The sequence below is a fragment of the Serinus canaria genome, chromosome 1A (genome assembly GCF_022539315.1).
Source record: "Serinus canaria isolate serCan28SL12 chromosome 1A, serCan2020, whole genome shotgun sequence".
Taxonomy (NCBI): domain Eukaryota; kingdom Metazoa; phylum Chordata; class Aves; order Passeriformes; family Fringillidae; genus Serinus; species Serinus canaria.
In genome coordinates, this window is record NC_066314.1 from 36,644,188 (window position 1) to 36,656,719 (window position 12,532).

The following is a 12,532-nucleotide window of genomic DNA, read 5'->3' on the forward strand; positions in this document are numbered from 1 at the left end:
GTTAAAATTATTGTATCCTTGTGTTCTTTGTATCTTTCCAATAACTTAGAATATTTTATTTAAAAAATTCCTATTTGTTGTTTTGCACTGCTTATCTAAGTAGGATGAGAGTCAGATAAACTCAGCCTTAGGCAATACATTTTTTTAAGCTGGTGACTGTTAAAACTGATAGCATGGCTTAGGTGAATTATTTCTTACATAATTGGTTTCAGTTTGTAGTTTAAGTGAAGGCTGCAGGCATTCCAGCAGGAAGGAGTGTCATAAAAACTGACTGGAGTAGAACAGCTTGTCAACAAATGGTTGCATTGCCATTCTGTATGAATCACTTTCCAGGCTGCCTTCACTGTAATATGGCCGTGTGATACTGTACTGTAGGAAGATCAGAATTTTGTCTGGTTTTGGAAGTCCTTCTTTCCTCCATCTCTCCTCCTTTCTCTTGACTCCCTGTTCTTGCCTGACCTGCCTTTTGTAGTCCTAACCTATTTCAGTGGGCCTTCCAGCTGACATGAGAAGTCAGGCATAGTGTGTATGTCTTAAGCCATTTGTAGAGGCACTCATCAGGCCACACTGCTGATCTAAACTAGGCTTTGGTAGATGGTGTGCTTCAAGGCTGGATTGACTTAGAACCTTACCAGTTTTCCTAGCACTTATGTTTGTCTGAGTACATGTATCTTGTCTGGCTGGTTGTGTACTTTTAAGTCATCATAACCCAAACATAATCTTTCCACCTGCCTCAGTGTATTTAAAAAAAAGCTTTCTTGTCAAAATTGTTCATGGCTGCTGCTTTTTTACTTAGTCTGGAGGACCACATTTGATCAGTGCTAGTTGGTATATGTTGCATGCAATAGTCTTTGTTCTGATCTCTTGTAATGTTTGAGAAGATAATAAGTATGACAAAAATTTCCAGCATTGTTCATGGATTCTCATGCAGATTTCATAAGAAAGTGAAAGCACAACACAATCTAAGTGGGCTGTTATGTCTAGTACTTTTTTAATAGTGTCCCCATAATTTCTGTGCTTCAGATCTGTGATAGGCTTAGAAAGCGTTCCTGAGTTTTGTTGGCTTGAGTCATTTGATCATTCATTATGGGAGAACCATCCAGATTGAGGTTCCATTCAAATACATGAAAGAAAAAGTAAGAATGGTAACTGCCCTAGGAAGATCTCTGTGAGAGTTATGCAAGCTGATCAAGAACAGAAGAGCCTTTTCTAAGGCTGTTTCTTCTGCAGAAAGTAGAACATAGAAGCAGCATATGAGAAATTTAAGTCCCAACTTTGAGAGGCTGTTAAAATTGTTTTAGAAGTCAGATATCACAAAGCATTGACCTTGATTTCAAGGCATTCCCACATTCTCCTCATTGAGACTTGAGCAATCACTATGAATGTACAGATTTTTGTAATGTAATCTTTACTTGCTTTTCTGCATTACATTTTTGACACTGAAAATAAGTGGTAAAACAGTGTAAACAGCAAGGCAAAAATTATTTAATGTTGGAGTTACTCCTATATTGAATGCTTAAGTGATGTTTATGCTTCCTGATTTGTTTCAACTTTCAAATATGTGCAGAATTTTTTTTTTCAAAAGGCAGTACATCGCATTTAATAGTTCTCTTTAATAGAAGAATAAATTTTGCAATAATGTACAGAATTTCAAAGTGCCCTAAAAAAGGACATTATATTAACTTGTATCAGAAAGATGGCTATTTGTTGTTCTGAGAAAAAAAAATGGGAAGTACTTGATCTGCTTTTGTTTGTAATTGGCTTGATGATCTTCTGAATTTTAGGAAGATACTGGCAAATCAGCTGACTAGTTTTTATTTTTGCTTTTCAAGAGCTGGAAAGGAAGGAGAACCAAGTGAGAGAAGCAAATGTAGTGGAGTCCCTGGGAAGTGAACAGTGACTTAAATTTAGTATACTACTGGTAGATATTTTGCCTTGCTCTACAGTACAGTTTTCTGTAGACAAAAGTTTTGTGTAATACCTTGATTTGATTAAGGTTATTTTTGCCAGTGGAAGCTTCTTGTTGCAAGACATTTGTAATCATTTAGAAAAAGAAAGTAAAGTTTCTTCTTCATTTCTCTTCTGTTGAAGATTTTATATTGTGACCAAATATATGGTGTTTGCTGAATGCATTTTAATCTAAGGTCAGCATTTTGACAAATCTTATTTTATTTTCAAGGTATGGAATATACGAACGATGCAGAGAGTTGGTGGAAGCTGGTTATGACGTTCGACAACCAGACAAAGAAAACGTAACGCTTCTCCACTGGGCAGCAATCAACAACAGGATAGATCTGGTGAAGTATGTATTGCACCTAAAGTTACACTTTAAAATTAATTATGTCCTTAAAAATGTTGATTTCTGTTTTTAAGTCTATTGAATATCTGTAAATTTAATGTGTCTAATTTGTCTTTTTTTCCTTGACAGTATGTCAAAGCTCTTGTCCATTAATGCATCTCTACCGCTGTGACATACAGCACTGCATTTTCTTCCCACTGTTTACTAGCGTGCATGTAACTACTGGTGTCTCTAACTGTATCTAAAATTCCCTTCTCTTGATGCAGTTTTTGCACTTCAGATTCCTCTGTCTTTAGAGAATCTTGATTTTTTTTTTTTTCCATCACTCACCTTATTTTGTGCTCTTCCACTCTCTTTTTTGCAAGGCACTAGCTTATTTTATTTCCTCAGAATTAAACTATTTGGTTGTTTTTCTATTTGTTCAAGCCTATCACATCTTTCCCGAAGTGTTCTCAATTTCCCCATTATGTGCAGTGGATAATTTCATTAAATATGTTGGCTATTAAGCTGGGTACTGCAGAGATAAAGTTGTTTACTCTTGTGATAGTAGATCTCAGTGTCTTGTTTAGTGATTGTTGACTATGTAAGTTCTTTCCAGTGAAGTAGCTTAGCAGCTTGTCTGTCAGGAGTGCAGGCTTGGAATTAGGCTCCTCTTATTTTTAGTATTTCTTCATCCCATCTATTTTGAGACTTGAGATTCAGTGTACATAACAGTGAAACTCATTGATAAGGAAAACTATAGAACATTTTCATATTTCCATAGAATCAGGGATGAGTGTCTAGAACACCATTCTCTTTTCATAATTACACTGATCTATTGGTAGCTCTTCAACTCATCTTTGTAAAAATGCAAAAAATGGCCTTCTATCTCTACAGTTACTTACTTCCTACAGTAGTTCCCCATCCCCTGTGTCAAGCTTTCTCCAGACAAGGATGATTTCTCTTCTACTTTTCCTTCTAATAAAAGAGACTGCATGCACTTTTGATTCCTCAGTCACTGAATGCAAGCTGAGGTAGTTTTCAAATGCCTGCCAAAGGCTTAGTGATCCTAATGTGGAGATCAGTGGAAGTATTTTCTTCTTAAGGCGACCTCTTATGAGATCTGCTTGCTTTGAGTGTAAGTAGTTTGCTTAAATAGAACTTGCATGCCTAGCATCTTTTATTGGAAGCTTAGATGACTCACTGAGAGTGAGATTGCCCAGTTCTTCCTTTCTTTGGGGACCTTCTCACCTAGCACAAATTTCCTTCTGCAAGATCTGCTTAGACAAATAGACTAAGTTCTCAGTCTGGTTTTGCAGAAAAATCTTACCATTTTTGTATACTGAAACCGAAAGGCGGTGATAAATCTCAACCGAGTCTCAAAACACCCTTACAGAAACATAAAATGTTATTTCAATGCACCATCTGGCAGGAGATTGTCACCTTGTCTTTTCCCAGTTGTCAAACTGCAAGTTCTTCCTACTAAATAAAACATACTAACCAGTAAGCAGTTCTGCTCTCAGTAGAATCTGAACGTATTCTGCATATCTGCAAGGCCCAGTGTTTGAATGAAGACAATCTGTTTAGTGTTCACCTCCCCATGAGTGGCTGTCACATCAGAGAGATGAATCCAAGCTTTGACTGTGAATTTCTCTGTGCTCTCTTTTTATCTAGACAAGATTTCCTTTGGAGCTCCTTCCCAGGGGGGAATAAATAGCTCTTCAGTTAGTAGCTGATACTTCACTGTAATGAAATTACTTTGTTTCTTTACCATATAATGTGCTTTGTGTTTTCACCTAGATGGGACAAAGACTTTCACAAAATCTCTGATTTTTCTCATGGAGAAATAAAAAAAACTTCAGCAGAAAGATGTTGAAGTTTTGTTCTTTTAGGGTTGGAGACCAATGGAGTGGACTGTCCTGCATCAATCAGAGCAGATCTTGTTTGTCTTTCACACTGTTGTTTTTTTTTTTTCACTTCGGCAAATCTGTTAAAGTACTTCATTGTGTCTGATGGCTCTAAAGCAACTGTATAAAAGCTTTTTCTTTAGATGTGTTTAGTCTGACATGCATTTTTCAGTTTCTGTTCCTAAAGGTTCCTAAAAGGGCTATTTTTGAAATTTCATTCTCTGAATCAATAAGCACTTTAGAAAATGAAGGTAGTTACTTAAGAATAATGTTTTTCAAGTTGTTCTGCTTGTTGCCCTTCTTCTTGCCATGTCTTGAAACACTTAGCAGAGTTTGAGATGGCAGAAATTCAATGATGAGGATTTGAAGGACAGCTCGTGTGGGTGGGAGAGCAGTGTTCATATACACCTGACAGGTATTTTCAAAAGTGAAAAGTCTGTAGGCACAGGCACTTGAAATGTGCAGACACAAATCTATAGCTAGGTATAGACAAAGGTTAGACAGTGGTGAATGAAAAACTAGAAGCCTTCCAGGAAGCCCTGTATTTGGAAACAGTAATTTCTTTATAAAGCATGCATTTTCTTTTGAGAAGGAAAAGTAATATTGCTAGTTTAGTGTCCCAGATAAAATAGCAATGACAGCAGCTCACAGAAATATTACAAATGACTATGAATATGAATTGTTGCAGTTAAAAATAAGTAACTTCTTTTGTTCTTACAGATAGACATTCTTTTCCCTCAAAAGATTTTATAAAAGATGAGCTATCTCATCATATAGCAATACTTTTTAAATACTCAGATGACTTCTGTCCTTTGATTAATAATAATTGAAAAGTAAGTAGAAATCTCAGTCCTTCACGAAATGTGTAACTGAATTGTAATCTCTGGGATCTATGACTTCAGCAGGGTTATTCCAGTGATGAAATAAGCTGCAAGTCTAATGGCATATAATTTTACTATTTAGCCAAAATTCTCTAAAAATTTTAGTCTTCTAGCACTGTAAATTTTACCAGTAATTCAGAATTCTATTTAATGCAACTGGCCCATAATATTTAAGAATAGTTTATTAAATACTTCTGTGGTAGCACAGTTTGTACTACTGTACATACTGTACATTGTATATAGCAATTGTTCTGTTATACCTTAGAATAAAATTAGGAAATAGTATAATGTTTAAAACACTGTAGGAGGCATCTCTAGTTTCCCAACCCATGTCAGAAATGCAAGAAAATTGAAAGTATATGCATGACCTCTAAAAAGGAAGGTTATATGAAGGCAAGAAAAGGCTCTGGTTCTCTGATCTCTCGCTGCCTATTTTGCCTGACATCAGACATGCTCACCTGTGTCCTTTCAATTTAATCAAAACAATCAGTAATGTTTACTATTTCTGTTATTCCAGGTACTATATATCAAAAGGTGCTATTGTTGATCAGCTTGGAGGAGATTTAAATTCTACCCCACTTCACTGGGCAACAAGGTATGAAAAAATCTTCTGAAATTTTCTTCTCTCTTTCTTTGCTTAACATGGAGTACTGATGGTTTTATGGAATTTTTGTGTTTTATGAAATACTTTGTACTAGAATCAATTCAGTCTGTGATAACTGGGCTCACTGTCAATGTGGTATGTTTGAACTAAAAGAGCTTTCAGCTTATGTTTTTTTTTTTCTGTAATAGAGGAAGATGATTGCTACAGTAGGAAAACAAATGAAGTATAGGCAATTTACCTTACTCTTACTTCCGAGATCTTATTTTTTGTCAAGTCATCTGAGGTTCAGTGGCACTTGTGCAGATGGGTTGTAGGATGGCTTGGTGTGACATTGTTCTTGCAGTGTTCTATTGCATATGTGGATCTTTTAAAAGATGTACTTAAAGTCAGGGTTCTTATGTAGAAGATGGTCATGATAAATGGCTGGAAAAATTAAAGACAGCCTTCGCACAGTACCTACTCCTTCAGACAGCCACCTAGAAAAGGTGGGAAAGAAACAGTGTCCATATTAATATTTTTAACTGCAGATGGCAAAAGGAGACTTGGAAAATTAGTTTTTAGAAGATTTAATATATCAAAATAATCTGTTTGCTAAAGGTGAGGACTTGCTTGTTAGCTTCTATTAAAGATTTTAGCTTCTAAATTTTTTTGTTACAGAACACAGTCTGTGATTCTGTGTTAATAGCACAAAATCTTGACTAAATTTCCTGGTGTTTGTTCATACCTGTAATCACTTCTGTGAAGCATTGTCCAAAGTGGCTTCTCCAAAATTGAAAAGGTCTTTTGCTCATGTCAGAAACAATGTACTGACGCTTAGGCACTGTGTCTAAAAGAAGGCTATGCCTATGCTCATTAAGCTAAAAAGATGCAGAAGCTTTTAAGATAGTGTGGAGGAAATGTAGACCTTCAGTTTTCCTTTTTTCCCCTACTTTTGTTTTGCTACAGTTTTTAATTTCCACAAAAAGTGAGAGTATCTAGCCAGTTTGACATCTCTTAAAATAGCAGGTTTCGTATGTGGTTTGTAACAAGTCATAGTAGACTAGATTTCTCAATCATAACTTGATATTTTTGGTTGACTGTCTTTTTTTGCTGTGCAGTACAGTTAAGCAAATTGCATGTGATGAGTGCACTATATGCATATAATTTCTGATATGAATGAGTTTGCTTACTCACTTGGAGAATCAAGTCATGGCAGTTGCTGTTTTAAAAGTATGAGTTAAATTGTGGGAATTCTGATAGTGTAATTAACTGCTAAACATATTTGTTGTATTTCATTATTCAAGTTTTAATCGTTTTCCTGCATATAGTTATTCAGTTGTTTGTTTTTTGTGTTTTGTTGCATTTAGGCAGGGTCACTTATCCATGGTTGTACAGCTGATGAAGTACGGGGCAGATCCGTCGCTAATTGATGGAGAAGGATGTAGCTGTATTCATTTGGCTGCCCAGTTTGGACATACTTCGATTGTTGCTTACCTGATAGCAAAGGGACAGGTAAATTTTAAGTAATACCATATTTAAATAGATTCTACTAACACAGTTGAAACCTATACCTGTCATTAAGCAGATGTAAAATATCTGCTTGAATAAATATAAAAATAATTCCATGTCCTTTTTTGTAGACTGCAGCATTGATGTGCCACCTATTAAACTAATTTCCTACACCAGTCTTCTGAGTACTTTGGCTTTAATTCACACCTCCCTAATGTAGTATATGGAAATTCTGATTCTTTATTTCTAATGAATTTAACCTTTAAATGTAGCTATGACAATGGTAGCAAGTGTTGTAGAATTCTTCAATGAGAATCAAACAACCCCAGACCTTCTTGCTAGCCCCTTATATTACTGCTAGATCTGTGAAGCGTGTATATAATGTGTATTCATTACTGTTCCTGTTATGTCTCATCTGTAGTTCTGTCTGCTCAAAAACTTGATTGTGTTTTTGCTACACACCCTGCTCTGTAATTTGTAGATTTACTCACCCATAGGCATGTGCCTGAAGCACAGATTTGATTTACTGTGTAAACCATATAGAAAAGTCAAAACCCTCCTCTTGTATGACAGTCCTACTAATGCTCTTCACTCTTCTGTATTCTGCTTATTCTTTCAAATACCAAGTGAGATATGATCCAGTGAGTCAGGTAGAATATGAAATCAGTGAGTTTGGTCTGTGTAAAACAAATACTGAATTTGCTGCAGAAAATTACTTACACCTGTATCTGTTTGGTAAAACAGTACTTAGTGTATGATAAAGAGTAAGCTAGGCAAAAGAAGAGGCTGATCCTATTCTGTATAACTGCTGTTTTGTAAGAAATAATGATTGGAGAGGAAGGTGTTTTTAGAGGAGCATGTTTTGTGATTTCTTCTCAGATTATGTATCTGTGTATGTGGTTTTTATGTTAACAGAAAAATCTTGCTGGTATTATATGAGTGTGAACTTGTTTAAAGCATAGCATTAATAAAGTACTAATAGCCTTTAAAGTATTCTACTGTGATTATGAAGTCTCCATGTGTTTGTCTTCATGTTTGTATACAGATTTGTCCTGTCTATTTGAACATATATATTTTAATAACTTATCTTCATATCTTCATAACATATCTTCAGTTGAAAAGAAGCTTTATGTCTTTACATGAGTACATATGTAAAGACACAAAAAGTGCTTTAAAATTTAAAACTGTTAGTTTAAAAATAGCTCTTCTTATAAATAATTTTTAAAACACTTATTTTTATTAAATCTCTCAAATATTTTCAAGTATGATTTTGGTATTCTTTCCGTGATGTAAATTTAAGTTAATTTTAACAATAATTTTTCACAGTGCTTCAAAAAGTTCCACTTGAAAAATTATGTATTGATTTGTATGTTTAAAATCTAGTAATATCAATAGGGTTATAATAACAATCCCTAAAATGATTGTTCTCTAGCTATATTACATACAACTACAGAGCCTTTAGTTTATCTAGAAGCCATGGGAGATACATGATTCTATTTTTAAATTTTCCTTCAATTAGTACTGAGGTCATTAATTTCTTCTCTTTATTTCTTTCCCCACTTTCCTGGTGGTGCTGAGATTCGGATTTGGAAACTTGAAGTGCTTTTGCTTCTGTGGGCTTACCCTATATACTGCTACTTATTTTCCTTTTGTCTTTACAGAGACCAGGTTCCCTCATATCCAAAGAGTAGGCTAGCCCTTGTTCTGAACATAATTCTAGCACCTGTGTGGCAAATGACAGCTAAATAAATGTCAAAATGAGGGTCAGTGTAGGCTGTTGTGCTGTTTTAGTTCAGATCCTGATGCCTTTGGGGATGAGTGTGGTCAAAGAAAAGCCAACTTTCATAATGGAATAGAGGACTCACAGGTGGATTAAGAAATTGTTCCTAATTGCTACCTTGTTCATTTTTGAGACAGAACTGGAACCCAACTTCAGTGTTCCTGTTTCACTTTCTTCTGGGCTGTAGCAGCCAACGGTAAAATTTGCCAATCTGAGGCTTGAGTGAAGGGGAAGAGCTCTTGGTTGGATGCACTCTGGCTTTGATTGGAAGTGAACCCATTTTCATGCCAGCAAGTACTACTCAGCCAAGAGGCAGCAGTGGCTGATAAAGATGTCGCTTTTTGTTTAGTCATGCCTCTTACTGAATTCTGAAAGACTGATATCTGGCTGCATCAGAATTTGAGCATGTTGTTTGTATCAGTAGGTTGCCTGGGTCAAAATCATGCCTGGTACAAGTACATTATATAAATATAATGAGAAATCAAGTAACAGAATCTGTAGCACAGTTCAAGTTTAGGTAAGATCTTTATTAAAAAAAATGCAAGAAAGAAAAACTGAAAAAGAGCTTGAAGGCACTTAATAATGTGCAATGTACAATTTGACTGCTTAATATTGTGCTTAGGCTACTTAAAATGCCAGAGGTGTATCAGGAGCTTGAATACACAAGCATTCACCTGGAATAAGTTAAGATACAAATGTTGTATATGAATGGTTGAATAATCTGTTCTCATCCTGTGCATGTGTGAGGTAACTTAATCATAGATAATGAGTGACTATAAAGTTGCTTGTAGGGTAAATTTATGTAAGAAATACTCTACTTCTAAAATTTTAGTTGAACTACTTCATATTCATAGTTCAACTATCACTTTCTTAGTTTAACTACCACTCACTCATCAAGTACTTTTTTTTATTCTCTGAGTTGCAATTTTGTATGTAACTAATGTCTCGAGCTATGTAGGGTCACCTGAGCTATGGTTTAGAAGTAGTTGGCATCTAGGTTGAGAGATGCTGGTGTGGTACCAGCAGCTGTGCTTACTTTGGTGCTGTGATCCATGGGCAGTGCTCCTAAGCATTGTCACCTCAGTTGCCTCTGGGGCTCCTTCTCTCCACCAAGCTCAGCATTAAGACACTGCACCAAGAATTTTATTTCCTAGACCAGCTCAGAGCACATTACTTAGAGAATTGTAAGTCCAGTTGTGTTCTTCCTTATGATTGAAGACTGTGTTTGATGGACTAGGGTATTCAGAACAGAGCTTTTGTTTGAAGGAATGGAGTAGGTTTAGTTCTGTGTCTTGTGTTCTTTGTTGGTCTGTGCTCTGTTCTATGGGACTCTTACAAAATCTCTGCTTTAATGGGAATGTTACAAAATCTCTGCTTCTAGTCTGTAACTAGCACATCTTTTCTAAATTAATATTGTCAGACTTACATCAGCCTTACTGAGAAATCTTCTTTACTATATGCTTTTAAAGCCTTTTTTTCCTTTCCCTGGGTAACAGTTCATGTGAAAGAGATCTTTTCACTATGGAGAATAGGATTCTGAGCAAGGATGTGATGGGTCTTTTCTATGAAGGTCTGTGTTTTGTGTAATAAGCAGTAATGGTTCTAAAGAGGATCAAACTCCTGGTTCCTTTCTGTGTGATTTAAAGTAATTCTGAGTGGATCTCTTGATGTTTTCTATGCTTATTTTATCACAGTACTGGTTTGACCATTGCTTGTTAAATCTCCTGGTAAGCCTAATGCTACTGTGATCTCTAGCTGCTCTTCAGAATCCTTCCTTGTCAACTCTTGCTTTTAGAAAATGGTATTAAGCAGCAGAAGAGTTGCTGCAACCCCTTTTCAAGCTCTTTCTCCCCAGTATTTTTGCCTCACTAAAAGCTTTTTGTGCAATGTTATATTAGTGTCCTAGGAAAGTCTGGCTATCTTTGCATGTGAAAAGTTTTTTCTCCTTCAGAACCAGAGTTGTACTTTAGAAACAAGAGGAAATTTTGCTTGTTGTGATCCACAGAATTCACACTTGAACCACATGCAGAGGGCAGCAGTATTTGCAACTTTTGATCATTTCATCACTTATTGTTTGGATCTTTGATTCTTGCACCATGTTCTAATAGCACAGGCACACCCCTCTGTGAACACTGATCTGTCACTGAGCATTAAACAAGAACGTAATGCTAAAGTACCTGTTGGACACCACAGAATGGAAGAACAGTCTCTTAATATGAACCAGCTGCTGAAGGCTTACTTTTTTGCCTCAGCCCTCTCTTTGGCAAAAAGCATGAGCAGAGCTTCCTTTCTAAAATGTCTCACTCTGTGGTTATAGTAATGATCTGGAGAAATAACAAATTTTTACTGAGAGGTTTATTAGAGCACATGTTTGCTATCCACAACTACATCATCTTTGTTACATCTGTACAACAGTGTGCAAGTAAATCTTAGCTGCTTTGCCTCTTGTTAAATTTCCTTTGAAAAGGGATCTGCTTCAGCCAACATAGTAGCTTAATATGAGTAGTAGCTGTGGTCTGCCTAGGTGACTTACATGTAGGGAATGCTCTGCAGCTGATGGGTTTGGGTTTTTTTCTTTTAGCTGAGTGTCATCTAGTGTGCAAAGTGTAGTTTAGATTTGTCAGGTGAAATCATTGAAGGAATTGTTCTACTTACAACTAAACACATTCATACTGTCACAAAGGGGTGCTTTTCTATATGAAATCTAAAGATGAAAGAGTGATTGTTCATGTTGCAGTACAATCCTCAAAGTATGTTGTTCACACAGTGTGAGCTGTGAATCAGCTGTGTTTCTCAAGGATGAATGAACTTGAGATTGGGCTGTGGTTCTAACTTCCTTCATAATTTCAACCACAGGGGGCTAAAGGCAATGCCTGCAGTTGCATAGTCCTAGTAGGCTCAAAAGAATCTAACCTATACAAGTATTGTGGGCAAACAGAGTTGGGTCCTGATTTCAAACTATGTAACTCTTCTGAACAAACAGTACAAGCAAGTAAATCAAGTAACTGTTCTTCTTCTCCTCCATCAACTGTGTTTTTAAAATAACCTTTTTTTTTTTTAATTAGGCAACAGAGTAAAAACTCAGAAATATAAAGTAATCTGCAGGCTAGAGGTGTTTTAAAAGCAATTATTTGGAGAAGCTAAGTTGGATTTTCTGGGAAACAGCTGCCTGGGTCAGGCTAGCAGCAGTGTGAGTAGGGATCCCAGCTTGCTGGGCATTTTGTAGACTATTGGAGCAGAGGAGGTTCTGGGGATGACAGAAAGCAACATCAGTCACTTTCTGGGTTTTTGTCAGGAATTTCTCTAGCAGAAGACTTCATTGAAATGCTCTCCAATCTAATTTTCCTAGTAAGAACTGAGAGAAGTGGTATAGGAAATGTTGTCATGGCTCTGTTGCCTCTAAGGAAAACTCTTCATGTCCTGCATTATGTTAACTTGCAGTGATTTTGTTAGTGCTGGTCTGTGAAATCTGCCCAAATGTGCTTGAGAGTCTAATCTGCCTCAAAATATTTAGGAATTACCAATTTCTCTAGGCAGGAGGGAAAGAAATTACAGATCAGTTTTATTTTTGAGGAGCTTGTTTGTATTAATGGC

The 12,532-nt window shown here is 36.2% G+C and overlaps 1 protein-coding gene across 2 annotated transcripts in view; it reads left to right on the forward strand.

The window, feature by feature from the left end:
- The window catches only part of ZDHHC17 (zinc finger DHHC-type palmitoyltransferase 17), a 66,114-nt gene that overhangs the window by 22,895 nt on the left and 30,687 nt on the right, over positions 1–12,532 (forward strand). For both annotated transcript variants that reach the window (XM_050986499.1, XM_050986503.1), the window contains exons 3-5: positions 2,180–2,302; positions 5,584–5,661; positions 7,017–7,161. In XM_050986499.1, coding sequence (XP_050842456.1) covers positions 2,180–2,302; positions 5,584–5,661; positions 7,017–7,161 — 346 coding nt within the window. The remainder of the gene's footprint in view (positions 1–2,179; positions 2,303–5,583; positions 5,662–7,016; positions 7,162–12,532) is intronic.